The 27,395-nt window shown below is 38.9% G+C and overlaps 1 protein-coding gene across 2 annotated transcripts in view; it reads left to right on the forward strand.

The window, feature by feature from the left end:
• The first annotated feature begins 1,132 nt into the window (after window positions 1–1,132).
• Window positions 1,133–27,395, forward strand: part of LOC131062383 (B3 domain-containing transcription factor FUS3) — a 144,768-nt gene continuing 118,505 nt past the window's right edge. The window contains exon 1 of one of the 2 annotated variants that reach the window (XM_057996017.2): window positions 1,133–1,814. In XM_057996017.2, the coding sequence (XP_057852000.1) occupies window positions 1,239–1,814 (576 nt within the window). In that variant the 5' untranslated portion in view covers window positions 1,133–1,238. The remainder of the gene's footprint in view (window positions 1,815–27,395) is intronic. The other variant, XM_057996016.2, reaches the window with a different exon arrangement.

Here is a 27,395-nt window from a genome sequence, read left to right on the forward strand (position 1 = left end):
AATGAAAATCAAATTCAATTTCAAAATCCTACAACACATGTTGAAATCATAACTGATTAATCAAATCAGTCAACCAATTAGTTAACTCCATGAACTCTTCAATCTCCCCTTTTCACTCCAAATCAACTTTTTCTGACTAGTCAATCAATCCACTTATCTCTCCAATCAATTCAGTCATCTAATTCATCTATTCAATCAACTAGTTAGTCTATTCAGTCTACTGGTTTATCAATTGAGTTCACTCTCCAATCAATCCTGTTAACAAATCAATCAAGATGAGTTCACTGATCAATCTAAATCGGTTGACTATCAATTAGGACTTGAGTTCAAATCCTCACCCCTTATGTGTTGAAAATCTATATAAACAACATCATTTTCTCATTTCAAGCTAGAATCATAGTCTTCAAACAATTGTCTATCTTATGCAGGAATTTCAGTGCAACATTTGAGAGCCACCTTCATACACAATTCGGAGAACAACAATGGAAGCTTTGTCAAATCAATTGAGGGAGTCTTAATTAGATTCATTTATTCAATTCTATTCGTTTTACTTTATTCTATTGTTATTTGGGATTAAATTTAATTAGATAAGAGTTTGTGATTCACTCTTGTAATCTAATTAATTACGATGATTTTAACCCTGAAAACACCTATCAAAATCACTTATGATCTCCATATCTCTATACCTTGTCCTATACATAGCTTTCATATTTCGAAATAATACTTCCCATTTCACATTATTATTAGGTTTCACACCTAAATACACTCATCTTGAAAGACAGAATTTACTTTCTTATTTCTTAAGATGCAAATCTTAAATTATCATTAAACAAATTATAAAAAAATAAAAATTTATTTCAATTCTTCACTACTAATGATTAATTCTATCCTACAATTTCTTTTACATCTTGATATTCAATGCAAATATAGTAATTAACTATTTACATACTACAAAACAATATTTCTCTTTTAACAATTTAACAATCAATATTTATTAATAATTGATTTAATTCATCATTTTCATTATTTTTTTAAATATATTAAAATAATAATAAAAACTAAGTAATACGCAATTAAGCTGGAATAAGCTGAACAAAAGTTAAATAGACAGACAATAGGTTGATTTCGGTTCGGACCTTTCCAAGGTGTATCCTAGGAATCTCCCTAGGTATAATTTAATAATAGGATTTCCTTAAATCCTAGGTATTGATTTTTTTAATGCTGCTTAGGTGGCATTGATGGCAGAGACAGGATTGATCAGTACGACCATGGATACGATTAGCAGTAACACTAGCAACATGAACAATATAGAGTGCCTATGGCAGACAGCTACACAGCTAGAAAGAAGCCTATATTTCGACAATAATGATGGAATTGGTTTTGATGAAGCAGAAAATTCAACCATAGAAATAAAATCTTTTTGCCAACCTATGCATGCTTTAAGTCCTTCAATGGAAAACATCCATGACTTCAATTCTTGTGGGTCTGGATCAGGGATGTCGGAAGAACAATACCCATCTCATTTACGAGAGTCAGCTTCTGTTAGTGACAAAGATAGTGTGGCTGCTATGAAGGTGAAGGCTGATGCATATGCAAATGTGAGGGCCGTTCGGAAGATGAGGAGGAAAATGGCAAAGTTTAGACGAATTGGTGCCAGAGGTCTGCTTGAAACTACCCCAAGGCAAGGTTATGAGACTACAACATCTCAAATTTCAACGCCTTGTGTTCCTAACAGTGGTTCTCGTCCAATTGAATCCCTCAAGTTGCAGGGAGGTCTTGATTCTGCTCATGATAACCCTGATTGCGAGGAAATGGTCAGTAGCTTTCCGAATACTCGCTCAAGCTTTTCATCTATAATTCTATATTTGAAATGATATGGGCCACATAGGAAAACTGTATTAGATCTTTATTTGAAATGATATGGGCCACATAGGAAAACTGTATTAGATCTTTATTATGCACAATTCTTTGTTTCTGGGCAGGGTACAACATGCACTCTATTTTCATATTCCATAACCTCGGTAAGCAGTACTCACAACCTCATTCATCCATATATGGATACACTACTCACTCTATTATCAATAATTCACATCTTCATTCATCCACATACTCCATTTTTAATATTTCACAATTTGGAAAGCCCATTTTTTCATATGTCACTCACCTGTCTAAAATATTTCGCAGTCTCACTTCTAATTTTCAATAAATAACTCGCCTCATTGTTCAATACTCCAGCACCTCCACTTAATATGCCACACGCCCATTTGTTACTCTGCAGCCTCACCTATACTTCATACGCTACATACCCCAATTTTAATATTCCACAACCTCACCTGTGCATATTTCATTACACTATACCATATCCATCAATTTATCGATGCTCACATCCCCACTCATTCAATTTTCGATTGACCACCATGCACTCCATTTCCAATACTTCACAGCCTCACTCGCCCAAAAACTCCTATCTGAATACTTCAGAATCTCTTTCACCCATACTTGAAAATACCACATGCTCCATTTTGAACACTCCTCAATTTTACTCACTCTTATTTCAATACACCATACACCTTATTTTGAATACATCTAACCTCCTGGATCCCTATTTCAATACATCATACAACCCATTTTCGAAACATCACATACCTCATGTCAACAGTTAACAACCTTACTTGTCCATATCTCAAGATGCCACATATCCCATCTTTCATATTTGAAAACCTGACTAGTCCATATTTTGATTTTCTACACACGCCATCTGCAATTGTTAACCTCAGTTGCTCCAATTTTAGTTCATTAATTACCCCATGTTCAATACGCAACAACCCCACTTGCCCATATTTCAATATACTACACGTTCCATCTTTAGTACTCTACAACCTCACTTGGCCATATTTCCACATGCCATTTTCTCCATCTTCAGTATATACAGCACACACACTATATACATTGCTCTATGACCTCACTTGCTCATACTTCAATACACCGCACCACACACACTATCTTCACTACTTTCAAGCTTGTAGTTGTGACAGTTGGGAAATCCTTAGCAATCACCAACAAGTTTAAATACTTCATTGTAATCGGGAGAAGGAACCGCATTATGCAAGAAGTTATGATCCCAATTTTATATGAAGAGCATTGATGAATAAAATTACATGTTATACTCTCTCATTTCATATGTTGTTCAGTATGTTCTTATCTAGTCTAATTCTACATGAATAATTTTGTTTACTTTACCCTTTTAGTTGCCTAACTATAGAAGAAGTAAACAGTATTTGAGATTGCTTTATCTTGCATCTACCCCCTTTACTAATTATGTTTTAATCTTCACTCTCCATGCTTCTCCCCTTCCTTCTTCCCCACTCCCCTTCCCCACCTTTAGATCACTGATACTTGTCGCATCATATTCCATTTTGATGATGAGTATTCCACTGACTTTGCTTATCAGCTTTCTGGGCTTATGTCCAACTTCTACTCCCTTCCACTTTTTATTGTTGTTTCCTTTTATGAGTTTCTTTCTAATGTTCTTTGGGAGGCAACCCTTGACTCCTTTCCCACATGGTTTGTCACTCAATCGCACCCTTTCTTCATAGTTTGTGCTCAATGAGTTGTTGTTTGAAGATGAGTGTAAAGCCATGCATTGAAACTCCATTTTATGCTTTCTCACAACCTTCCCTCCATTTTCATCATCCATAGAGACTATTGTCACCTCCTTTAGCATAAGAAACATGGGTTTCTTGCATCAAGGCAAAATGATTTCCTTGCTGCCCTCTGACACTCTCCTAAAATCTTTTGGTGTACCCTCCTCCTGCGTAACATCTCACTTTTTATATCACCCCATTTGCTTGCTCTCCCATGCTAATTATCTTTATAATAACCTTGATCAGCCTACCAGTGGGTCCTCTCTTCCCTCTTTTGTCACTTGTTTTCTACAGGTCATGTTTGGAGAGCTATTTTGAAGCTTTGCTCCAACAAAATGTTCAATTGTGAGGGGCTCTGTTAAAGTAAATTAAATTTATTTCAGACTGATGCAATTCTTACAATATGTAGATTATAATGTACTGATTTCTTCTTTTGATTTCAGGGTATATATTCAGAATTTAATCCTTAACAAATATGAATGTTAATAACGATAATGTATTGATGAGATGCTGATGTACTTCTTTTCTTCAAGTCTGAGATTGCCGATCAAAGGGAGAGAGAGCATTTTTTTATATATATATGTCTTCTCTTTATGATATCGGCATGTATAAATATATATGTGGAGAGACATGTCATGAGGGGACATGTCTCCACAATGTGGAGCCATGTCCGCTCATGACATGGCCCTCTCTCAAACAATACAACACTTGCCAAAGGGTGCTTTCAAGAGGCTCGATCCTCAATCGGTTTAGTTAAGATAAAAACCAAAAACAATATTATGAAAGCCGCCGATCTGCTGTGCATTACATTTGATCATTACTTGATCCAGGTATGTTTGATATAATAAATACGATCATTTCTTGATCTGTTATATATAAAACAATGTTGCCGTCAATGATCATTGCTTGAAATATGGCAAGAGAAGATGAAATAGAATCTGATTACACACATTAATATACTTGTATCTGTATAGTATTTCGATCAAATACGAGGATGATGGTTTTACAAAGCATTTGAAATAATTATTCTTATAGGCACAAGAAATGTGTATGTGTATGTCTGTCAGTTCACATAGTGAACTGACATACATACTGTTGACGTGTATTTTATACACCATCATACACAGAATAAAATACCAATAGGCATCTTATCCTCTCTTGAGAAAATAGTCTCTAACTGCTGAAGATTCGCATAAAGGATCAGTTAGGAAGACTCCAAGGTTCTGTTAGTAGGGTCTCTACGTGTGGACAAGCTTCCAGCGGTATGATGTGATTTGCTGTTTCCTTCAAGGGGTCTTACGCATTCCGAAAGTTCAAGATTTGCTAAACTAAGAAACTATTCAAAAATAACAAAAGAGTAGGGTTTGAAAGAGGTCTAATCTAGCCTAACCTTAAGAATGACTTCGTATGGACAAGACTTGGCAAGATTCAACCAACTTCAATTTTGCCATAAGATAACAACTCAATTGAAATTGATGCGATCTTCTAAGGTAACAAAATGATATTCAATGCGTCAAAGATCAAAGACACTACCACGAAGGTACATATCCAAGATACAATAATGATTGAAGGTTAAGGGACTCAAAGTATTCTCCAGTCGACCACGCAAGGCGTTCCTACAATCAGCAAGAAGCTAGTGGTTTGGATTACGAATCCTACCAAAGATCAAGTCTCACACAATGTCCTTCAAACTAACACACTACCTTGATTGAGCATGATTCAAGTAGATTAAACAACCATGAAGATAACCAAGAAAGTTGCAACAAAACACCATAACTTCAATATTTTATTGATTTCCAAGTCATCATGTACAACAATTGCTTGAATTCCTCTCTTCAAAACTCAATCTTGCTACAAAATAAAATTGCTTCTAACTCTAATCTCTTTAATCTCTATTCTCTCTTACATCAACTATCATCTATTGACTATTACCAAATGAAATGAAAAATGGGGGTATAAATAGCATCCCCAGTTACAATGAAAGGTTCAGATCGAAAATAGATCAACGATCAAGATCATGACACCTAAACCCTAATTAGGGTTTGTTACAAATGGCCTCCTTTTTACTGAACAATATTAAATACATAGCCAAATATTAAATTTGGCACAAAAACCTAGGAGACATAAACCAATGACAAATAAGATGCCATGTCATCTATAACAACCTTTCATCTAGAACCTTATTCCCTTTCCAATGTTCTTTTTTGGCATATGCAATGAATCTTGTCACGATTCCTTCGATTTCTGCAATTGGAATCTCGAGAAGATTCTTCATACTCTCTTCCAAGTGGATGACCTGATCGAATGCATCTAGAAGAGCTGCGTCCCAAGTAGATTCAAGTTCCTTTGTTCTTTCAATCAGGAGCATGGTAATCAAATCTCTGTACTCCTCTTGGAAATCAATCCTGTGCGGTGTGTTCGGGACCTTGCTCAGACGGGGACGGCTCTTAAGTAGCCAGTTCTTATTGATAATGCTTAGACAAGCATCTGGATCATCTTCGTACATTGATCTGGCTCCTTCTATGCTTTTGTATATCATGTCCCTGTGCTCTGGAAGATGGAAAGCTTCACTTATAGCTTCCTCTGAAAGGTACGCCAAAGTGTTTCCCTCTTTGGACACGATCGTTCTGGACTGTGGATCATAGTGACGAGCACACTCGATCATCAACTCGTGGCACTGAATAGCTGGAGGAAAGCCGGCCGCCTTAATGATGCCACTCTCGATTATTCTCCGGGCGACAGGTGATGGTTTGCCAATGTAAGGGACCTCTCGAAACTTCTTTGTGCTGAAGTTGCCTAAGTTTGTATCTCCAATGTTGCTCCACTTGGACACGATCTTGGTCTCCACTTCTTCGGTCTTCTGATCTTCTTTCATGAGAGCTGAACGACTGGTGGATGCTCCCGCCTTCGGGGTTGCCATACCTACACAACATTTCATACTGAGAAGCTAGATTTTGCAATAAATAACATAGATTAGAGAATAAATTTTAGGAAACCTCATGATAAGTCTTTGAGTTATCATTTCCTAAAATAAGACGATTGAGCTAGGAATTCAAAATTCAAAACTCAAAATATGACGATCAACAAATAAAACAATAAAACCAAATCGCCATACCTCAAATCGAGAGCTAACTCTAGAATGCAAAATAAAAAGGATTCGCCTAGGCAAAATTGACGTGTAAATAGTCTTCAACGCAATCTCTCCTTTAAAATATCAATTTCACCACCTTTTGATATGTCCTCGATGTGATCTTCAAAGCAACGTTCCTCTTATCAAGTTCGCCACCCTTCAAGTTTCTGACGTGATCTCCAATGGATTTGACAAGTTCGCACAAATGGAAACCTCAAGTTCGCACCACCTTGCTTGGAATGAAATTCGCTCCACCTTGGATAATAGTTCGCACCTCTTCCTTTGATCGCATATGAGATGAAAAAATGATAATGTGAAAATAATGATTTTCACCTCTCCCTTTATAGCGCTCACCTCTCCATTCACCCCAAGGCCGACTTTGGTAAAATATAAGGCAATTTAAACGATTTTTAAATAAATAACAAGGCCGACCTCCATATCTTAGCGCTCCTCTTGGTTTTTTATTAATTAATAAATAATTAATTAAATGCCTTTATCATTTAAATTGACAAATTCGATTTTTACAAGGCAAAATGATTAATTAACATTAAGCGCAATATTTAAATGCTAATTTTCATTAAATATTGATTTTTCTTTTTTTTTTTTTAGCATTTTAAATAAATTCAAAAAAAATGCATGTTTGAGCGCCAAATTTTGAAAATGGAAGATACGTACCTCATCGCCCTGGTCCCTTGGAGAGGGACAGGAGCGATCCATCAATTTTGTCATGATTCTTGCAATTTCGACGTCCAAAGTCTCTATCCTTACGTTCAAATCGGTATTTTTGTTGGGTCTTTCGAACTTGAGTGTCTTGCATGTGTGAATAAATGCATCTCATGACCATTATCGCCCTGGTCCCTTGGAGAGGGACAGGAGCGATCTCCATTGTTTTTCCTTAATCTTGCATCTTTGATCTCAAATTTCCATCATGAGGCAAATAATAACCTTGTTTCTTCATTCCATGCTTGTTTCATTTAACCTTTACAAGGCGCATTTGATGTTAGGAAGAATATCGCCCTGGTCCCTTGGAGAGGGACAGGAGCGATCCTTATCTTCTATTTTGAAATTCCTCGTTTTTGATTCTAACTCCTCGTTCATTGCCTTCCAAATGGCGTTTTAGACCCTTTGTAACTTGTTTTGTTATGATCTTCGAAGGAACATGAATGCTTTGGCAAATATCGCCCTGGTCCCTTGGAGAGGGACAGGGGCGATCCTCATAATTTCTCTTTAATCTTTGTGACTTCGAACTTCAATCTTTGTTATGATGGACAAACAATGCTATTCTTTCGCTCCCCTTTCGTTCCACTTGAATTCTACAAGGCGTTTAGACTTTAGAAAGATTATCGCCCTTGTCCCTTGGAGAGGGACAGGAGCGATCTGGAAGCTCTAGCCAAAATGTGTGATCTTTCAATCTTGATTCTTCGTTCATTGCCTCTTGAAGGACGTCCTTGATCTCACGTGCACTTGCCTTGACATGCATTTAAAGGATCATGAGTGTTTTAATGAAATCGCCTTGGTCCTTGTCCAAAGGACAGGAGCGATATGAGTTCCTTGCACAAATTGGTAACACTTTGACGTTCAAAACTCTTGCATATCATCTTCAAAAGACACCTTATACCTTGTGTGATCTCGAAAAACCCTGACCTGGCATGAACTTGAAGGAAAATGAAGAATCCCAAGCAAATCGCCCTGGTCCCTTGGAGAGGGACAGGAGCGATATAGCTTCTGTGTTCAATTTGAGGATCTTTTAACATTTGAAGTCCTTGTATATCACCTTCTAATCATGCCTTGAACCTCATACGACCTTGCAAAACCTTGACCGTACGTGATTTTTGAGGGATTCGGCCAATATAATAAACATTGCTCTGGTCCCTTCCTGAGGGACAGGAGCGAACTTCAAGTCTTGATGTAATTCGTTCAATGTTGACGACCCTTGATGCTTTGTGCTTGATGGAGATGTCTTAAAATGTCCTCACCACCTTGTTCTTCGCCTTGGAGTGTCCTGAACTTGGAGGAACGGTAATATAACCATTATATCGCCCTGGTCCCTTGGAGAGGGACAGGAGCGATCTTGCTCTTGTAGGCTCCACATCACATTGCTAACCTCTAAAATTATCTTCAACGGATTCGTAACATTCCATTCCATTCATCCATGCCTTGGGTTTGATTGTAACTTAGCAAGAAATTTGTCTTAGACAAAAATCGCTCTGGTCCCTTGGAGAGGGACAGGAGCGAACTTAGGCATTTAGGTCTTTTGTTGACATTTGGTAATCTTCAATTTATCTTCAATGAGTTCATTTCACCCTGTTTCTTGCCTTCAAACTTATAACTTGCTTGATTTTCGTCCAGAACATGCCCTATGAAGAATATCGCTCTGGTCCCTGGGAGAGGGACGGGAGCTACAATGTACTTCGCCCTGGTCCCTTCCTGAGGGACAGGAGCGATTTTGGCATTCTGGACCACTCTCCTTCATGTCGGCACTTCAAGTTATATTCATTTGATAAAACATATCTCCTTGGACCTCTTCAAATCGTCAAATCATTAAAATCTTACAAGGACAAAGCAATATTTGATTTGTAGCTCCGGTCCTTCACTGAGGGACAGGAGCGATTTTGACTCCTGGAGGCACTTCCGTGTTCGTAAAATTCTTCAATTTATATTCAACGGAAAGATCACACCCTTCCTCATCACTTGCAATTCGAAATTCACTTTGACTCTGCAGGGACAGTAAGATATTTGAAAACGAGCTCCGGTCCTTCACTGAGGGAGAGGAGCGATTTTGCTCCTACAGGCCAAAATATCATGATTTTACAAGTTTAATCAATTCCCGAGGCAAAAACAAATCATTCCCAACGCCCGGGATAAAAAATCAAAAAAGTCAAAATTTGGTCAAAATCAGTCAATTGGACAAAAATTGACATTTCACCTTCAACACTTAGACAAATTTAAGCTCTGCACTCAAAATTCCAATTGAAAATAGACCACTTTGGCGAAATCATTGCATTGAAAATTTGCATTCTTACAAAAGAAGCTCAAAAGCTCTCAAAATTGACTGGATTCTGGCCTAAAAAGACGCCAATTAAAACCCTAAGGCTTGACCCTAAATCCAGACAATTGACTGACTAACAAAACCCTAAAAGCGAAGCGAAAAGCGAGCGAAAAAAAAAAACGAGCAAAAAGAGGGGGTCCCCATTTGCAATGGGGCGATGTGTGAAATGGTCACAACATCTGGCGACACCACTGAGAAATGTTGAAAAACATTTGGGAATCAATCTTTCTAGAAGAAAACTCAGAAAATCTCCCTCAACAAAACCAGGAGTTAAGAAACACTTACAAGAAGAGATCATCATATTGAGACAAAGTATCAAGTCCGCAGTTACCCATGTGTGTGCAAATGCGTTAATTCCCCTCAACAAGACAATCATGATCTTCAGGTTCCCCTGTGATAAGCTACGTAGTTCGTCTCGACTCCAAAAGCATCCTGGATAGAGCCTCGCTGCCAGTCAGACGTCCATAGTCCCGACGAGGTTATCGCCGCAAGCTCACGAATATTGCTCCATTGCCAGCCAGGCGTCTATAGCCCCAATGGAGTTACTCGTAAATTCCCTTTAGCCAATTTGATATTTCCTTTTAGCTCATTTCTTTCTCCTTTTGATTTTCTTTTTCTTTTTCTTTTCATCTTTTCTTTTGATACTGCTTTTCAGTTCTGTCAATTCTTTTGGCTTGTGAGTAGTGAAACTCACTAGGGTTTGAGGATTGCGGTGGCGCTGAAGTTAGACTTTAGATTTTTCACTGATCACAGCTTCGCCTGGAAACCATAATGACTCGGAGATTATAAGTGTGTGAAAATATAATAACTGGAAGACAAAATACGCGAGTTCAATAAGCTAATCTACTTCAATGCAAATACGTCCTGACTCAAGACTTTATTAAAAGAAACTCCCTTTGTGTTTCCAAAAGACCTCATGATTTTCCAGATGCAACCAACAACCTAGTGGGAAGTTAGAGTGTTACATAACAAAATCACCCAATGTCAAATGGATACCCCTCAAAACAAAACAACTAACCTAAAACAAAACACCTAAACTAAGAACGAAAACAAAAGGCAAACCAAAGCGAAACAAAAAAACAAACAAACGGAAAACAACGAAAACAAACTAAACTAGCTATGTACAAGGGAAGGCCTTGGGCATTTCAGGACTGGAAATAATGTTTGAGATACCTCCCATTGACAGGCAACGGGATGTCTTCTCCAGTTAAAGTCTGCAACCTAAATGCGTTTTCTCCCAATATCTCTGAAATTTGATAAGGGCCTTTCCAAAGCTTATCAAACTTATCATGTTCTCTTTTTTCATGTGCTTTGTCCCAATACAGGACGAGATCTGAGATTCGGAATGCCTTAACTCTTGCTTGTCGATCAAACCATCTCTTCACCACTCCTTGGTGTTTCGCAAAGTTTTCTAACGCTTGATCTCTCTTTTCTTCCAGGTTCATTAACTGCGTTAGTCGGGCTTGTACTGCATCAGTGTCTTCCATGTACTCCTGAATGAATCTTAAAGTCGGGATCCTGAGTTGCAAGGGGAAGACTGGGTCTTGGCCATAAACTAGAAAATAAGGCGAAATGCCTAATGCGTTCTTTGTTCTGATTCTGTCCGCCCATAAGGCGAATCTTAACTGGGTGTGCCATTCTCTCGGACTTCTCTCTAGCAATTTCTTAATAACGCTGAGCAAATTTTTGTTGGTGGATTCTGCTAACCCATTACCCTGAGGATAATAATTTGATGAGAACTTGAGGGTTATTCCATATTCAAAAGCCCAATTTGAGAATCTCAATGATGTGAATGCCGATCCATTGTCGCAAACCAACGCATAGGGACATCCAAACCTTGTGATTATATTTTCCTCCAGAAATTTGATTACAACTTCAGTAGTGCAGACTTTAAGTGCTTGTGCTTCTGACCATCTGGTACAATAATCTGTAGCTGTAATGATGTACTTGTGTTGTGCTGAGGATGCGGGGTTGATGACACCAATAAAATCCATTCCCCATTTGGCAAATGGTCTAGCTTCAATCACTGGATTCAGTGGCATGGCAGGATTCCTTTCTCTAAATGCTGCGACTTGACATGTGTGGCACGTCTTGATATGATTAAATGTATCTTTGAAAAGCGTAGGCCAGTAATATCCTGCTCTCAGGATCTGATGAGCTGTAGCAAGGTTGGCTCCATGTCCGGTTCCAAACTTGGAATGAAAATGTTCGATTATCTGTTTTGCTTCATCTTTACCAACACACCTCAAATATACTCCCTCGTGATTTCTGCGATATAAAACAGATCCTTGAAGCATGTAGTGCTGACACTTCATTCTTAGTGCTCTCTTCTGTGTGGGTGTCATGTGAGCAGGACATCTGTGATTAAGTAAGTATGTCACAATATCTTTGTACCATTCATCATGTGTGACGTCTTCTAATTCATAAATTTGCTGGACTAATCCTGGTCCATCAACTGCCAATGTCTGCGCCAAAGCTTGTCCTCGAACAAGTTTCATGGGCTGTATTTCAATATCAAATTCTTGGATAATGGCGACCCACTTTCCTCTTCTCTCTCCTAATTCGTTTTGCATGAGAAGAGTCTTGACTGCTACATCAGGCACAATTGCATAAATCTTAGCTCTCAGGAGGTAATGTCTGAATTTCTTTACTGCCTTTACTAATGCGTATGCTTGTTTTTCAATGTTAGGATATCTGAGTTCTGCATCTTTCAGCGGGGTACTCATGAATGCAATTGGATTCTCATCCTTCTCTTCACTTCTCTGGGTCAGAATAGCGGCACAAGTGTAGTCAGAAGCGAAGGAATATAAATAGAAGGGCTTGAGATAATCAGGACTGATTAATACTGGTGCTTCTGAGATGGCGGTCTTTATTTCTTCAAACGCCCTTTTGGCTTGTGGAGTCCATTCAATTTTGGCGTCCTTCTTCAGCATCTCATTCAAAGGTCTAACAATTTCTGCAAATCCGGTGATGAACTTTCGGACAAAGTTGATCTTGCCAAAAAATGACTTGAGTTCCTTCTTGCTAGCCGGCAAATTGATAGTGGATATGGCCTTCACTCTTTCAGGATCAATGGATATTCCCTTTTCTGAAATGACATGTCCTAAAAGCTTTCCTTCTGTGACTCCAAATATGCATTTCTTTGGATTGAGGGAGACACCATATCTTCTGCACCTTTGGAAGACTCTTCTTAAGTCGTCCACATGATCTTCTCTTTGCCTAGAGAAAACTGTGATGTCATCCATATATATAATAATGCATTTACCAATTAAATCTCTGAAAGCGATATCCATAGCTCTCTGGAATGTGGCCCCGGCATTTATAAGTCCAAAAGGCATCCTCTTGTAAGCAAACGTTCCCCACTTGGTGGTGAAAGCAGTCTTTAGTCGATCTTCAGGTTCGACTAGAACTTGGTTGTATCCTGAATATCCATCTAGAAAGGACATCATCTGCGATCCATTGACAATTTGCAACACTTCATCTAATGATGGTAGCGGATAATTATCTTTCTCTGACGCTCTGTTGAGATTTCTGAAATCAACACACAATCTGATTTCTCCACTTTTCTTTCTAACAGGTACCAGGTTGGCGACCCACGTCGAATGTCTTACTGGGAAGATGATCTTGGCTGTGAGTAACTTCTTCACTTCTTGGTATATCAGTGGTTCCAATAGAGGATTAACTGGTCTTTGTCTTTGCCTGAATGGCTTGCTTCCTAGCTTCAACGGGATTGTGTGAGTGATAATTGCAGTATCGTAGGTCTTAAGATCTTCATAACTCCATGCGATGACATCTGAGAAGTCCCTCATATTTTTCAGGATTCCATCTCTTTCAGTCGCTGTGCAGGACTTACCAATGAATACGTTCTTGGTTTGTATCTCATCACCTATATTGATCGTGTCGCACATGTTTCCTTCCAAACTGTGGTTCTTCTTTTCTTTCAACTTGTCAGGATCAAAAATCCTTTCTAATTCTACCATTCCTTTTGGAATAGTGTTTGTCTTTAAATTCAGGACACCTTCGGCATCGAATTCGGCTTCACCCACTTCATCTTCATCTATGATCTGTGTTAAGAAGACATCTGTGCTGGTTAAGAAGTCTAGAATGTGCTTGTCATCTTCGAAAACTTGAAAATTGGTAATGTTGTTTGGGACTGAAGGGACTGATACTAACTCGACTGTGAACTTCTTCAATCCTTCCATTGCTAATGGTATCAAGGAACTTGCGGCTTGTGCAAGGGAATTAGCCACCTGATTCTGATGTCTATAAATAGAATTGATATTGAAAGCTTCAAAACTCTCAATGAGATCCCAGACTCGATTTCTGTACTTAGTCAATCTTTTATCGTGGCAAACATACTGCTTCCTGATTTGCCTTACGGCAATTTCTGAGTCTCCGTATACTTGCAGTACTTTCGCCCCCTTTTGGATGGCTAATAATAATCCATGAATCAAAGATTCATATTCAGCTACGTTGTTGGTACAAGGGAACTGCAGTTTGTGAGCGGCAAGATAAGTTTCTCCTGTTGGACTAATTAATTCGTAACCAGCTCCAGATCCTTGTTTAGATTTAGATCCGTCGAACCTTAATGTCCATATTTGATCTTCTGGATTTTCCGTTTCTGGACTTTCTTGACTTTCAGATGATGTATCGGATAAAACTTTATCTTCCATAGAACTCTCGGTCTCTGTAGAGCTTTCATTCTCTGAATCTTGAATTTCTTCTAAGACCAATGTCTGTGGGGCTCTTTTGTATACTTGCTCCAATGCGGTCTGGCATAAAGCACAAGATAATTCTGAGTGGACGGCATTGTGAATTCTACACCAATTTGGAAGAAGCAAATCTCGGACGGACTTCAAATTACCAAGTTGCACACTTTGCTGGATGTTTCTATGTACGAACCTCCTGAAATTTTCAAACATCCCTTCATCCTCTTGGTCGGATCCTTGATCGCTTTCAATAACTATCTCTGTAGATTCTATCACCTCTTGCTGGGTATCTTTATCTTGTATGTTTTGTATCATCAAGACTTCCTCCACTTTGGGCTTGTACGTCCCTGTTGACGTGTATTTTGTACACAGCCTAACACAGAATAAAATACCTAAGGGTATCTTATCCTCTCTTGAGAAAAAGTCTCTAACTGCTGAAGATTCGCATAAAGGATCAGTTAGGATGACTCCAAGGTTCCTTTTAGTAGGGTCTCTACATGTGGATAAGCTCGCCGTGGTATGATGTGATTTGCTGGAATCACAAGGGGACTTACATTTGGTGATTGAATTTCCGATCTACTTTGCTAGAACACAAGCTCTCACTAACTTAGATTAAAAAAAGGGAAAAAGGAAGGGGGTGAAGAGAGGATCTAATCCTAATACTAAGAATGTAGGAGCAATGACTTGATTTTTGATGAAACTCCAACTAGGTCTTGCTTTGACATCAATGGAACATCTACACAAGGCTAGTGCGATCTTCTAAGGGAAGCTTTATGATGTTCAAATCATCACCACAGGCATAGACACCATCAAGTTGATGCATATCAATGAAGAAGCGACAAATTGAAATTGAGCTTAGGCTGAATGATTCCAGTTGACTACGCAAGGCAAGTCTGCAATCAACAAACTGCTAGTAGTATGGATGTACGAATTCCACCATTAATCAATCGCATTTCCTCCATTCATCTAATCATCTACCATCTAGGATTGAAGACTCAACAAGAAACCATGCAAATTGCAAGAAACGACACACTTCACCATTACTTCAATGAAAATGGAGTTTGTTTACAATCAATGGCAACAATTTCTTGCCTTGTCCTCCTATTCTACTCTAATTGCTTCCAACTATTCTCTAACTATTCTAACTATTTACATACTATCTCTAACAATTGCTAATTAACCTTTACAAATGAAATGTCAGGGCTTATATAGTGCCCACAATACAATTTGATGGCTTAGATCAATTCAAGATCAATGGCCAAGATTTTACAATGAAAACCCTAATTAGGGTTTGTTACAACCATTACATAACATTTAATGCTTGACCAATGAAATAATTGTATTGCTTGGACGCATGTCCCTTCTAGAAAAATCGACCAATGGATAGCCGGGGTAGGTACATCGGAGTTTGTGCCACCTTCTATGAGTTAAGTACATTGAATCTGGACATGCTGAGGTGGACCTCACTGATTGGAGAAATGATGACTAGGACGCCACCTCATTTGACACTTGTAGCTTGGTAGATATTCAACTTGATGTTGTTGAGAAGCTTGCTTTAATTAATTCATCTGGAACTATTTACTTCTTCAACGAGCCCTTGTTCTAACTCCTTGTGTCCTTGATGTGCAGGATGATGATGTACCTCGCCTTGGAACGTTGGATTGAAAGAGGTCACCCCTGTCCATGCCTGATCGTCCCGGCGAAGACCGTCCTTGATCCGACTTGATTTTCCTTGATGAGATCTCCATTTGATGCCTACACAACATTTCAAAATTAGTAACATGATTTTGCAATGAATAGCATAGATTAAATTAATTTTTAGGAAACTTCATAATAAATCCTTGAGTTATTATTTCCTAAAAAAAAATGATTGAGCTAAGGGAAAACAAATTTTCAAAATTCAAAATTAAGGCTATGACGATCAACGTTCAAAATCAAAACAATAAATCCATATCGCCATACCTCTCTTGAGAGCTAACACTAGAATGCAAAATAAGGAATTTGCCTAGGCAAAATTAACGTTAGAAGCCTTTGACTTGATCTTGAAGGATAATGAACGTCCTCTTTATTAATTCGCCACCCTTGGAATCTTTGATGTGTTCTTCAATGTCCTTGGCAAGTTCGCCTAACTTGAAACTCAAACTCCTTTGATAATGCTTGCACCTTCCCCTTTGAAATTCGCTCCTCCTCTTGAATGATACCTTCGCACTTCCTTTGTATACTCCAAATCGCATATGAAAGAGGATGCTTGAATAATGATTTAAAAATGAAATAAACACCTCCTTTTATAAGCACTTTCCTCATGCATTACCTTAGGCCGACTTGGTGAAAACAAAGATAATTAAAAGCCATTTTTAATAAGAACCAAGGCCGACTTTTGTAAAATAAACCCAAGCGCTCAATTTGATTTTATAATTAATTAACAAATAATTAATTAAATGCCTTGGTTAACAAATTCGATTTTTTTTTTTTTTACAAGGCAAAAACAATTAATTAATTAATATCAAGCGCAACATTTAAATGCTAATTTAATAGGATTTTCAAACTTATCGATCTTAGCATTTAAAATAAATAAAAAAAATGTTTGCTTGAGCGCCAAATATATTTTGAAAATGAAGTATACGTACCTCATCGCCCTGGTCCCTGACTGAGGGATAGGAGCGATCCATTACTTTGGTCATGATTCTTGCATTTTTGACGTCCAAAGTCTTCATCTCCACGTTCAAAATCGACCATTTTGTCGGGTCCTTCGAGTTTGAGTGTCTTGCTTGTGTGAACAAGTGCCTTTGGATGTATCATCGCCCTGGTCCCTTGGAGAGGGACAGGAGCGATCTTGATGTTTTCACTTGAAATTCTCCATTTTGATATCAACTTTTCCTTGTATGGTGAATAATAACCTTGCTTGTTCATTCCATGCTTGTATCACTTGACTTTTATGAGGCATTTGGACGTTAGAAGGATCATCGCCCTTGTCCCTTGGAGAGGGACAGGAGCGATCCTTGTCTTTTCTCCATTTTAAGCTCAAATTAGTAATATTTAACGTCTATCTCCCTTTGTATCGCCTTCCAAACGATGTTTAAAACCTTGTGCAACCTTGTTTTAACGTGATCTTTAAAGGATATCATGTGTTTTAGTAAATATCGCCCTGGTCCCTTGGAGAGGGACAGGAGCGATCCTCATGTCCTGGCTCAAATTTGTAAACATTTGATCTTCGTTCTTCGTTCATTGCCTTCCAAAGGACGTCCTTTACTTCGCCAATCCTTGCATTGTCTTGATTTTGAAGGAGCATGAGTGTTTTTGTAAAAATCGCTTTGGTCCTTGTCCAAAGGACAGGAGCGATATGAGTTCCTTAACTTGATTGATAACATTTTGACGTTCAAAACTCTTGCATATCATCCTCAAAAGACACCTTATACCTTGTGTGATCCCAAAAAAAACCCTGACTTGGCATGAATTTGAAGGAAAATGAAGAATCCCATACAAATCGCCCTGGTCCCTTGGAGAGGAACAGGAGCGATTTTGCTTCTTTGTTCAATTTGATGATTGTTTAACGTTTGAAGTCTTTGTATATCACCTTCTAATCATGTCTTGGACCCTTTACGACCTTGCAAAACCTTGACCTTACGTAACTTTTGAGAGATTTGGCCAATATAATCAATATCGCTCTGGTCCCTTCCTGAGGGACAGGAGCGAATTTCAAGGTTTTGGACTTGCCTTTACTTTCTTCAACTTGCAATTGTCTTCATCGGGTAAAACGTGATCCCTTGATCTTCCTTGGTCGCTTGACACTTGCTTAACTTTTGAAATCTATGCCTTTATGGAAATATCGCTCTGGTCCCTCCCTGAGGGACAGGAGCGAACTAGGATATTTTAATGCAAAACCTTCAACTTGGCGACCTTTGTAACTTCATGCTTGATTGAAATGTCTTGAAATGTCCTTGCCACCTTGTTCTCCGTCTTGGAATGTCTTGAACTTGAATAAGAAGCAATATACTCATTACATCGCCCTGGTCCCTTGGAGAGGGACAGGAGCGATCTTGCTCTTGTAGGCTTCACTTTACTTCATATCCTTCAAAAATTATATTCAACGGATGCGCAATGTTCCATTCCATTTATTCATGCCTTGGGATCCATTCAAATTGGGCAAGAAAATCATCTAAAACAAAAATCGCTCTGGTCCCTTCCTGAGGGACAGGAGCGAACTTAAGCATTTTGGTCCCTTGTTGGCGTTTCATAATCTTCAATTTGTCTTAAACGCGTTCATCTCGCCTCCTTTCTTGCCTTCAAACATAAAACTTGCTTGATCTTTGCCCAGATCGTACCTTATGAAGAATTTCGCTCTGGTCCTTCAGTGGGGGACAGGAGCGAATTTGACCCTTTAGGCAAAAACTTCATCATTTCATTGTTTTTGATCAAGTCTGGATGCTCTATCATGCTCATTTCGTCCTTCACCATGCCTTTGATGTCTCAATTCGTCCAAACACGGTCAGGAATGGCTCAAATAAGTATTTTCGCTCTGGTACCTTGGTGAGGGACAGGAGCGCTTCGCCTTGGTCCTCCTGGGAGGGACAGGAGCGAAATTCGCTCTGGATCCTCAGTGAAGGACAGGAGCGAAATTTGACTTTTCGAACTCTCTATCAGGACAATTTTTATGGAATATAACATTTAAGTATAAGATTCTTTCTTATACTTTAAGTTATATTCCATATATACTTTCAGGATGTTTGAGAGTGGTTTCAGACCTCCAGGAGTTATATTGCAAAATCTAGTTTTTGGAGGTTTTTCAGTTTCCAGACTTAGTCAAATTTCAGGATCAGGACATTTCAGACTTAGCCAAATTTCAGGATCAAGACCTCACTCAAGCAGGACTTGCTATCCTATTGATCTCCCCGACAGCACTCAAAATGCAAAGGCTAGCTAACAAAACCCTAAAAAAACAAGAAAACAAACCCTAAAAAGCAAAAAACATGGGTCCCCATTTGCAATGGGGCGATGTGTGAAAACGTCACAACAGTCCCCAAGTCGGATTCCAAAAACAGGACTTCGTTGTCTTCCCCATATTCAGTTATCATCAGTCTCAACCTTGGAGTGCTATCAATTTTGATCTGGTTTGGGACTCCTCTCCATGGTAGCCACATGTGTGCGAAATCAGTCGACACATACCCATTCAATTTTCGTGACCAATCTCGACTTAGGAGCATCCCATATGAATCTGGAATATCCACTACTGAAATATCTATGAAGTTCTGGACTCTTGGATCTGCTGCCAATTGCATATGACTGTTGTTCAACTCGCCCATGACTGGAACTTCTGTCTTGTCAAGCTGAGTGACTTTCCTCTTGGTAGGAGCGGGAGTTATACCCAGTCTTTGACAAACAGCCAGGGGCATCACGTTGCTTGAAGCTCCGGAATCATAAAGGCAATTGTGCAGTAATTTTCCAAAGATTCTAACTGATAACAGGAACGGGGCCGGTTCGTCTTTTCCTTGAGAAGGGCCTGAGGTCTCCTCTTTTGGTTCCTGATGTTTGACTTCATTAATCTTTGAATGATCGTCCTTTGCTGGGTTCTCCTCTTTTGGGTGACTAGCTTTGTTTGTAGATTTTCCTTTCTTGACTACATCTTTCTTGATTGCGACTTCCTTTTCTGGAAGAGTCTGATTAGTAGCAAGGCCTTCCTTGATGGTAGGCTGAGTTTTCTTAGTCTCGCCTCTTTTAAGTAATACTTTTCTTTCCAACATATCTTCCTTTTTAGCTGGGAAGGTTATGGTCTGGACCATGCATTCTGATGCCCTCCTAAATGGCAAAATGTTAGTTCTTGATCAAACAACACAAAACACACAAAACATTAGTGTTAGTCAATCAAAAACTAAATCTATGAAGGCATTCCAAAGGAGACACTAAAAACATGCTAATGAATCTAACTAAAGAAGTAAGACAATGAGATATCTCCAACTATCTCTTAACATGATATTAGCTCCTTTCTCCCTTGTTCCTCTCCTCTCCAAGTTCCAAAATAGTGTAGCTCTCAGCAGCTTTTTGCACTATGGATGCTTATGGAGGATTGAGATTGGAGTATAGCTCCAAACATGAAATGAAGAGCTATTTTTATGGTAAAATGATGTATTTTAACCAAAAAGACAAGATGTTAGATTGCTTATGCTAAATGCTCTCTAAAATGTCTATAGTCTAAATGCTTACAAGTTTTCAGGATCTGGATTATGAAGGAATGGGCTCTATTTATAAGAAAAATGGAGCAATGGATGGCCAGGATTGAAAGGTTTAATCAAGGGTCAAGCTTGAAAGTTGGGGATCCATGTGCACAATTTGCACCAATGAAATGGTGACAAGTGTCAACATAAGATTGGGTTGAGAGAAGAGGTTGGAGGCATTAAATGCCTGAGGAGACCTCATGGTTATCTAAAGGCTAAGGGTCAAGTCTAAATTAAGCTTACCCATTGGATTAAGAGTTAATCCAAGGATAAACCTTTGTGCAAATGATTAAGAGATAATCATGGTCAAAGCATTAAAGGCTTGATGAGACCCTTGGGTTGGGTAGAGGTTGAGTCAAAACAAATGTTTTAACTATGTGGGAGGGTTTGGGTTAACCATTAATGGTTTTTGAAGACTTTGGGGATTAAGTGGTTGAAAGTTGGAAGCCTTCAATGGTTATTAAAGACTTTGAGGAATTAAGTGGTTGAAGGTTGAAAGCCTTTAATGGTTATCAAAGACTTTGAGGCTTTGAGAAGTGACTCCATTTTGCTTATGAATGTGACAATAATTAGGGGATGGATTAGGTTAATTAGGAAGGGGTTAGAAGAATCTAGAAGGGGATTAGATTTTTGCAAGTGGATTTGGTGGGTGAGGGAAAATAGGATTTTATTAAAATAAAAATTCATTTATTCCAATAAATGTGTGCAAGTTGCATTTGTAGGAAAATGCAAGTGGGGTGGGGATAATGATTTAAATAAATGTTTTATTTAATTTATTTAAAAGAGGAAAAGTGGGATTTAATTAAATAAATAGATTTTATTTAATTAATTGAATGGAATTTGATTTAATGAATTAATTAAAATAAATTGAATAATTTATTTAATTAATAGAAGAATGTTTGGGGATAAATTAATTAAATATTAATTTAATTAACTGATGGCTAGTGGAGTTTTAATCAAATAAATACGAAATATTCATTTAATTAAAATGGACAGATTTATGTGACTACATTTGCCCCTCTTTGAGACGGTACGGTTTATCGCGTCGTTTCAAAGAAAGAAAAACTGGTGTGAAGAAATGCCCCATAAAATGTTAATTTAATGGGTGGTATGCCCCCTCGAGAGATGGGCCGAAATTTTTTGAAAAATCGGGCGATCTCTCGAAAAAGAATGAAAAGTGGAGGGGAGGTAGAATAGAAGAAATTAGAATTAATGATGAAAGAATGGGAGAAAATGGAGTGAATATGAAGAAACAACAAGTCAGCGAGTACCCTGAGGTCATGCAAGAGATACATAGTAGATGTAGTGTGGGGTTTGGATTGATGCTATACAATTGATCAAAATTGGTTAGACAATCTGGTGCAATCGGTTTAATTGTCCCGGTCAAGTCAAAGCATGACAGTTGATGTCAGTTGTTTGCTTGGACAAGATAAAGTCTGAGTAAGTGAATCAAAGTGACTTGATGTGACTTAGACAATTGATGTAATTGCTCGATGAAGTCAAGGTATATGAAGCAAAATACTCGTTGAGACGTAGACAATTGATGTAATTGTCCGATGTGATTGTGTTTGATTGGTTGATCAATTGATAGTGTGTGCATGGGATGGATGATTGTGGTGAATCATGGCAGCCCCGTTGAGACTAGGTCATTATGATAAATGCCTGATGTAGTCTAGGATTACCATAATCGATTACCTGTTGAGACCCGAAGATACTTGATCAGAGTATCTGTTGATAGTCTAGGTGTGTGTGAGTCGATGTATCTGTGCAGATAGAGTAACTTGCTTGGCTTATTGGATGACTTAGCATAGGAAACACAATCCCTCCTATTTAGAGATGGATGGTGATGAACGTGGCTTGATTGGGTTGATTGAGAAACGATGTAGGGTATATGATGCTGATTATCGAGATGGGGAGGGTGAGGGGGGGGGTTCAATGTTAGATAGAAGAAATGGAAAACCTATGACTCATTCCTATGGAAGAAGAGGAAAATAGAGTATGCATTATTATGACTATGTATGAATGATATGCAGCTATTATGAATGTATGGATGGGTGGAATGCAACGAAATGCAATATATACAGATGAGATGAGATGACGATCCATAGTGCTCTATTTTCATCATTGAGCTTTAAAATGTTGGAAGAGAATACAAGCATCTTGACATAATGATTCAAGATGACCTGAGTATTCCTTTCATGGATTTTTATATAGCAAGTTAATACAAGCAACTTGATATAATGGATCAAGTTGACCTGAGTATTGCTTGCGGAACAGACAAGGATTATCTCCTTTCATGCATGACTTGGATCGTCCTCCTTGATCTTAGGCTGATCATATCCTGAGACAAGTGCATACCGTACTAAGAGATAACACCTTTATCCAATTTGGATGAGGTAGGAGGAACCAAAGGAAGAGCATTGTACCTGCAAACAAACAGTATATACATAAAGAATAAAGAATATGGATCCTTGGTAATGGTTCTTGCCCATATGGTCGAGGTATACGCTGTAGTCAGCAAGCCGTAATGATCTATGACTGCATTTGGCATAAGATCACGTAGCTTGGTGAACTTCCCACGTAGACACCATTAGTACATGCCCCAGAACTTCATCAGAAATAATGCGCAAACGATACAAAACAATGCTGAAAGATTCTGATACAGATACACAAACAATTATACGCACAAATCAACCAAGTATTTGATAGCCTAACAGAATTTTCTTGTCAAAGAAAATGTCATCTTGTCTTTGTTTTGGTAAGGAAGGATGCATCCTTGTTTTAAAGACAGGTTGGATTGTTGATGTCGATTGTTTTGGTTTGATTGATAAGTGGTTAGTGTGTGAGTAGTGTTGTCAATGTTTGTGTTGCATCTATGCGAATGAATATGTACAATGTGTTGCCATGTTTTTGTGTGATTTTCGATGATTTTTCGATGTTTTTGGATTTTGTGAAACAATTTTGAATGTTTGTTTGAATTTTTGTGAGACATGTTTGAATGTTTTTGGTTTTTTGAAAGTTATTTTTGAATGTTTTTGGATTTTGTATTGTTTGTGAATGTTTTTGATATTTTCTGGGACATTTTTGAATGTTTTTGTATTTTCTGATGATCGCCTGAATGAAGAGTGTAATGACACATAAGACAATGTAGAATCCACTTCCATCAATAGGTTAAAGGTATTGCCCCCAGTTTGTAGACCTGACTATGAAAAGGTGGGATGCTAGATGCATGGAGTACGTTCGTAATTGCAGATCAAATAACAAGCCATGGTTGGGATGGATGGATGTGTGTGTGAATGTGATCGCAACGAGCCTGAAAGATACTGGAGCCATTGCCTTTACGAGTGGCGCCTGTTTGCCAGGTTTTCACCATCGCACTTACCCAAGGTGCCACCGGAGTGGTTGTTCACCGTTTGGATGCATGATTTTTCTTGAATTTTTGAATGTTTTTGTATTTTCTTCAGGACATTTTTCTGAATGTTTTTGGTATTTTCTTTAGGACATTTTTCTGAATGTTTTTGGTATTTTCTGATATGCAGGGGAGCCTGATGCCTTGTACACCTTAGGTATACAACCGTTTGAGGTGCATGCTATTGATTGGATCTGCGAGCGGTTCTTCGTCTGATGTAGCCAACTGATATGCCCCGGACCCGAATACAACAGTGACAACATATGGGCCGAGCCAATTTGATTCAAACTTGCCTTGATGTTCTTTGTTTGGTTGGTTGCGAGGATTCTCTTGAAGAACAAGATCACCTACCTCAAATGTACGAGATCTAACTCGGTGATTGTAGCTTCTACTCATGCGCTGCTGATAGGTTTTGAGGTGATTGTATGCAGCTTGTCGCTTCTCATCAAGTAACTCTAAGTCCTGAAGACGTGAGACTCTGTATGCTTCATCATCGATGAGCTTATGCAAGGAAACTTGTAATGATGGTATCTCAACCTCAATAGGTAAGATAGCTTCTGCACCATAGACCAATGAATAAGGAGTTGCACCTGTAGGGGTTCGAATGCTATTTCGATATGCCCATAATGCTGGATTCAATTGAACATGCCAATCACGACCGGCATCATTGACTGTCTTCTTTAGGATTCTTAATATGTTTTTATTGGATGCTTCGGCCTGACCATTGCCTTGTGGGTAATAGGGGGTGGAAAAGCGATGTTGGATATGAAATTTCTCACAAAGTTCATGGACATCCTGATTTTTGAAAGGAAGACCGTTATCTGTGATGATGGACATGGGCACACCATACCGACAGATGATGTAGTTGAGGATGAATGAGGCGATCTGCTTGCCGGTGACTTGGGTAAGTGGAACAGCTTCGATCCACTTTGTGAAATATTCGGTAGCGGTAATAATGAATTTATGGCCATTGGATGAAGATGGATGAATCTTACCCACAAGGTCAAGGCCCCATTGACAAAAAGGCCATGGTGTTGTGATTGGTTGCAGTTCTTGTGCGGGTGCATGTATCAGGTCACCATGAATTTGACATTTCTTGCATTTTCTGACAAAGTAGTAGGAATCTTTTTCCATAGATGGCCAATAGTATCCATTGCGCAGGAGTTTCTTGGCTAGTGACAGACCACTTGAGTGAGTCCCGCAAATTCCCTCATGGACTTCTTCCAAAGCCTTTGTTACCTCACCTTGTTCCAAACATCGAAGGAGAGTACCATCAAGACCGCATCGGTATAGGGTTTCCGCAATAATGGTATATCGAGCAGTTTGGCGAATGAAGGTTTTACGTTGGTTATTTGATTGGTTGGGAGGAAGGGTGTGATCACGGAGATAGGTGTAGAACTCACCGTACCATGGGGATTCAGAACCGACAAGGTGACATATCATCTCAGATTCAGGGATATCATAAGCGGGGATCCAAAGCTATTCTACCAAGAACTCGTAGCGTGTTGAATTCTATGGAAGATCTAGTAGAGATGCGATGGTAGCCATAGCGTCAGCAACTCGATTCTGATCTCTTGGTATTTGCTCAAAAGTGATAGTAGTAAATGATGCCTTTAGATCGTCCACCATTTGCTTATATGGCATGAGTTTATCATCCTTGGTCTGATATTCATCTTTTGCTTGTCGAATGATTAGTTGGGAATCGCCATATACTTGCAGTTCTTGTAATTTCCATTGGATGGCTAACCTGAGTCCTGTGATCAAGGCCTCATACTCTGCGATGTTGTTGGTACATGGAAATGTGAGCCTGTAAGACTTCGGGATGCTATCACCTTGAGGTGTGATAAACATAATGCCTGCCCCCGACCTGTGCCTAGTGTATGAACCATCAAAATATAGTTTCCATGGTTGTGTTGTTGTGATCATGAATATCTCCTCATCTGGAAAATTGGAAATAAGAGGATGATCGCCTGTGAGTGGTGCATCGGCCAACTGATTTGCAATAACTTGACCTTTGATAGTTTTACGGTCCACGTACTCAATGTCAAATTCACTTAGAATCATCACCCATTTGGCCAAGCGACCTGTCAATGCTGCTTTGCTGAGTAAATACTTGAGTGGATCAATCTTTGCAATGAGTTGTACCTTGTGTGTTAACAGATAGTGCCTCAGTTTAGTGGCTGCTAAGATTACTGCTAGGCAAGCTCGCTCAATAGGGGTGTAATTGAGTTCATAGCCCACCAGTGTGCGAGAGATGTAGTAAACAGCACACTCTTTTCCTTCTGCATTATGTTGTGCCAGTAGTACACCCAATGCTGTACTGGTTGCTGAGATATAGAGTAACAACGGTCTACTGGGATCTGGTGGCATTAGCAATGGTGGATTCATGAGATAGTCTTTAAGTGTCTGAAATGCTTGTTGGCATTGGGCATCCCACTGAAAGCGGATGTTCTTATGTAACAGATGTGTAAATGGGTGACACTTATCGGCCAATTGTGCAATGAATCTTCGGATGGATTGAAGTCGGCCTTGTAATGTCCTTAGTTGACTGATATTCTTTGGAGGTGGCATGTCCATGATTGCTTTTACTTTTGCTGGGTCGACCTCAATGCCTTTGCTTGAGACAATGTATCCTAGAAGCTTCCCAGAGGTTACTCCAAAGACACATTTCTTTGGGTTGAGTCAAACATGATATTGTTCCAGTCTTTCAAAGATTTTATCTAAGATGTGGAGATGTCCTTCTCTGGTGAGTGATTTTGCTAGTAAGTCATCAACATAATCTTCCATCATGGTATGCATCATGTCATGGAAGATGGTGGTCATTGCTCTCTGATAGGTTGCTCCTGCATTCTTGAGACCGAAAGGCATTACATTCCAGCAATATGTGCCCCATGGACATGTGAAGGCTGTCTTATGTTGGTCCTCTGGTGCGATCTTTATTTGATTGTATCCTGAAAAGCCATCCATGAGTGAAAGCATGGCATGTCCCGCTGTCAGATCCACTATGATGTTGATATTTGGAAGGGGGAAGTCATCCTTAGGACAGGCCTTATTTAGATCTTTGAAGTCAGTACAAATGCGGATGCCCCCTTTTGGTTTGCCGACAGGCACAATATTGGAGATCCATTCTGCATAATCAATTGGTCTAATGAAACCAACATCCAGGAGTTTCTTGAGTTCTGTTTTGACTAGCACTGCAATCTGGGGATGCATCTTACGAAGCTTCTGCTTGACAGGTTTGGCTC

The sequence above is a fragment of the Cryptomeria japonica genome, chromosome 7 (genome assembly GCF_030272615.1).
Source record: "Cryptomeria japonica chromosome 7, Sugi_1.0, whole genome shotgun sequence".
NCBI lineage: Eukaryota > Viridiplantae > Streptophyta > Pinopsida > Cupressales > Cupressaceae > Cryptomeria > Cryptomeria japonica.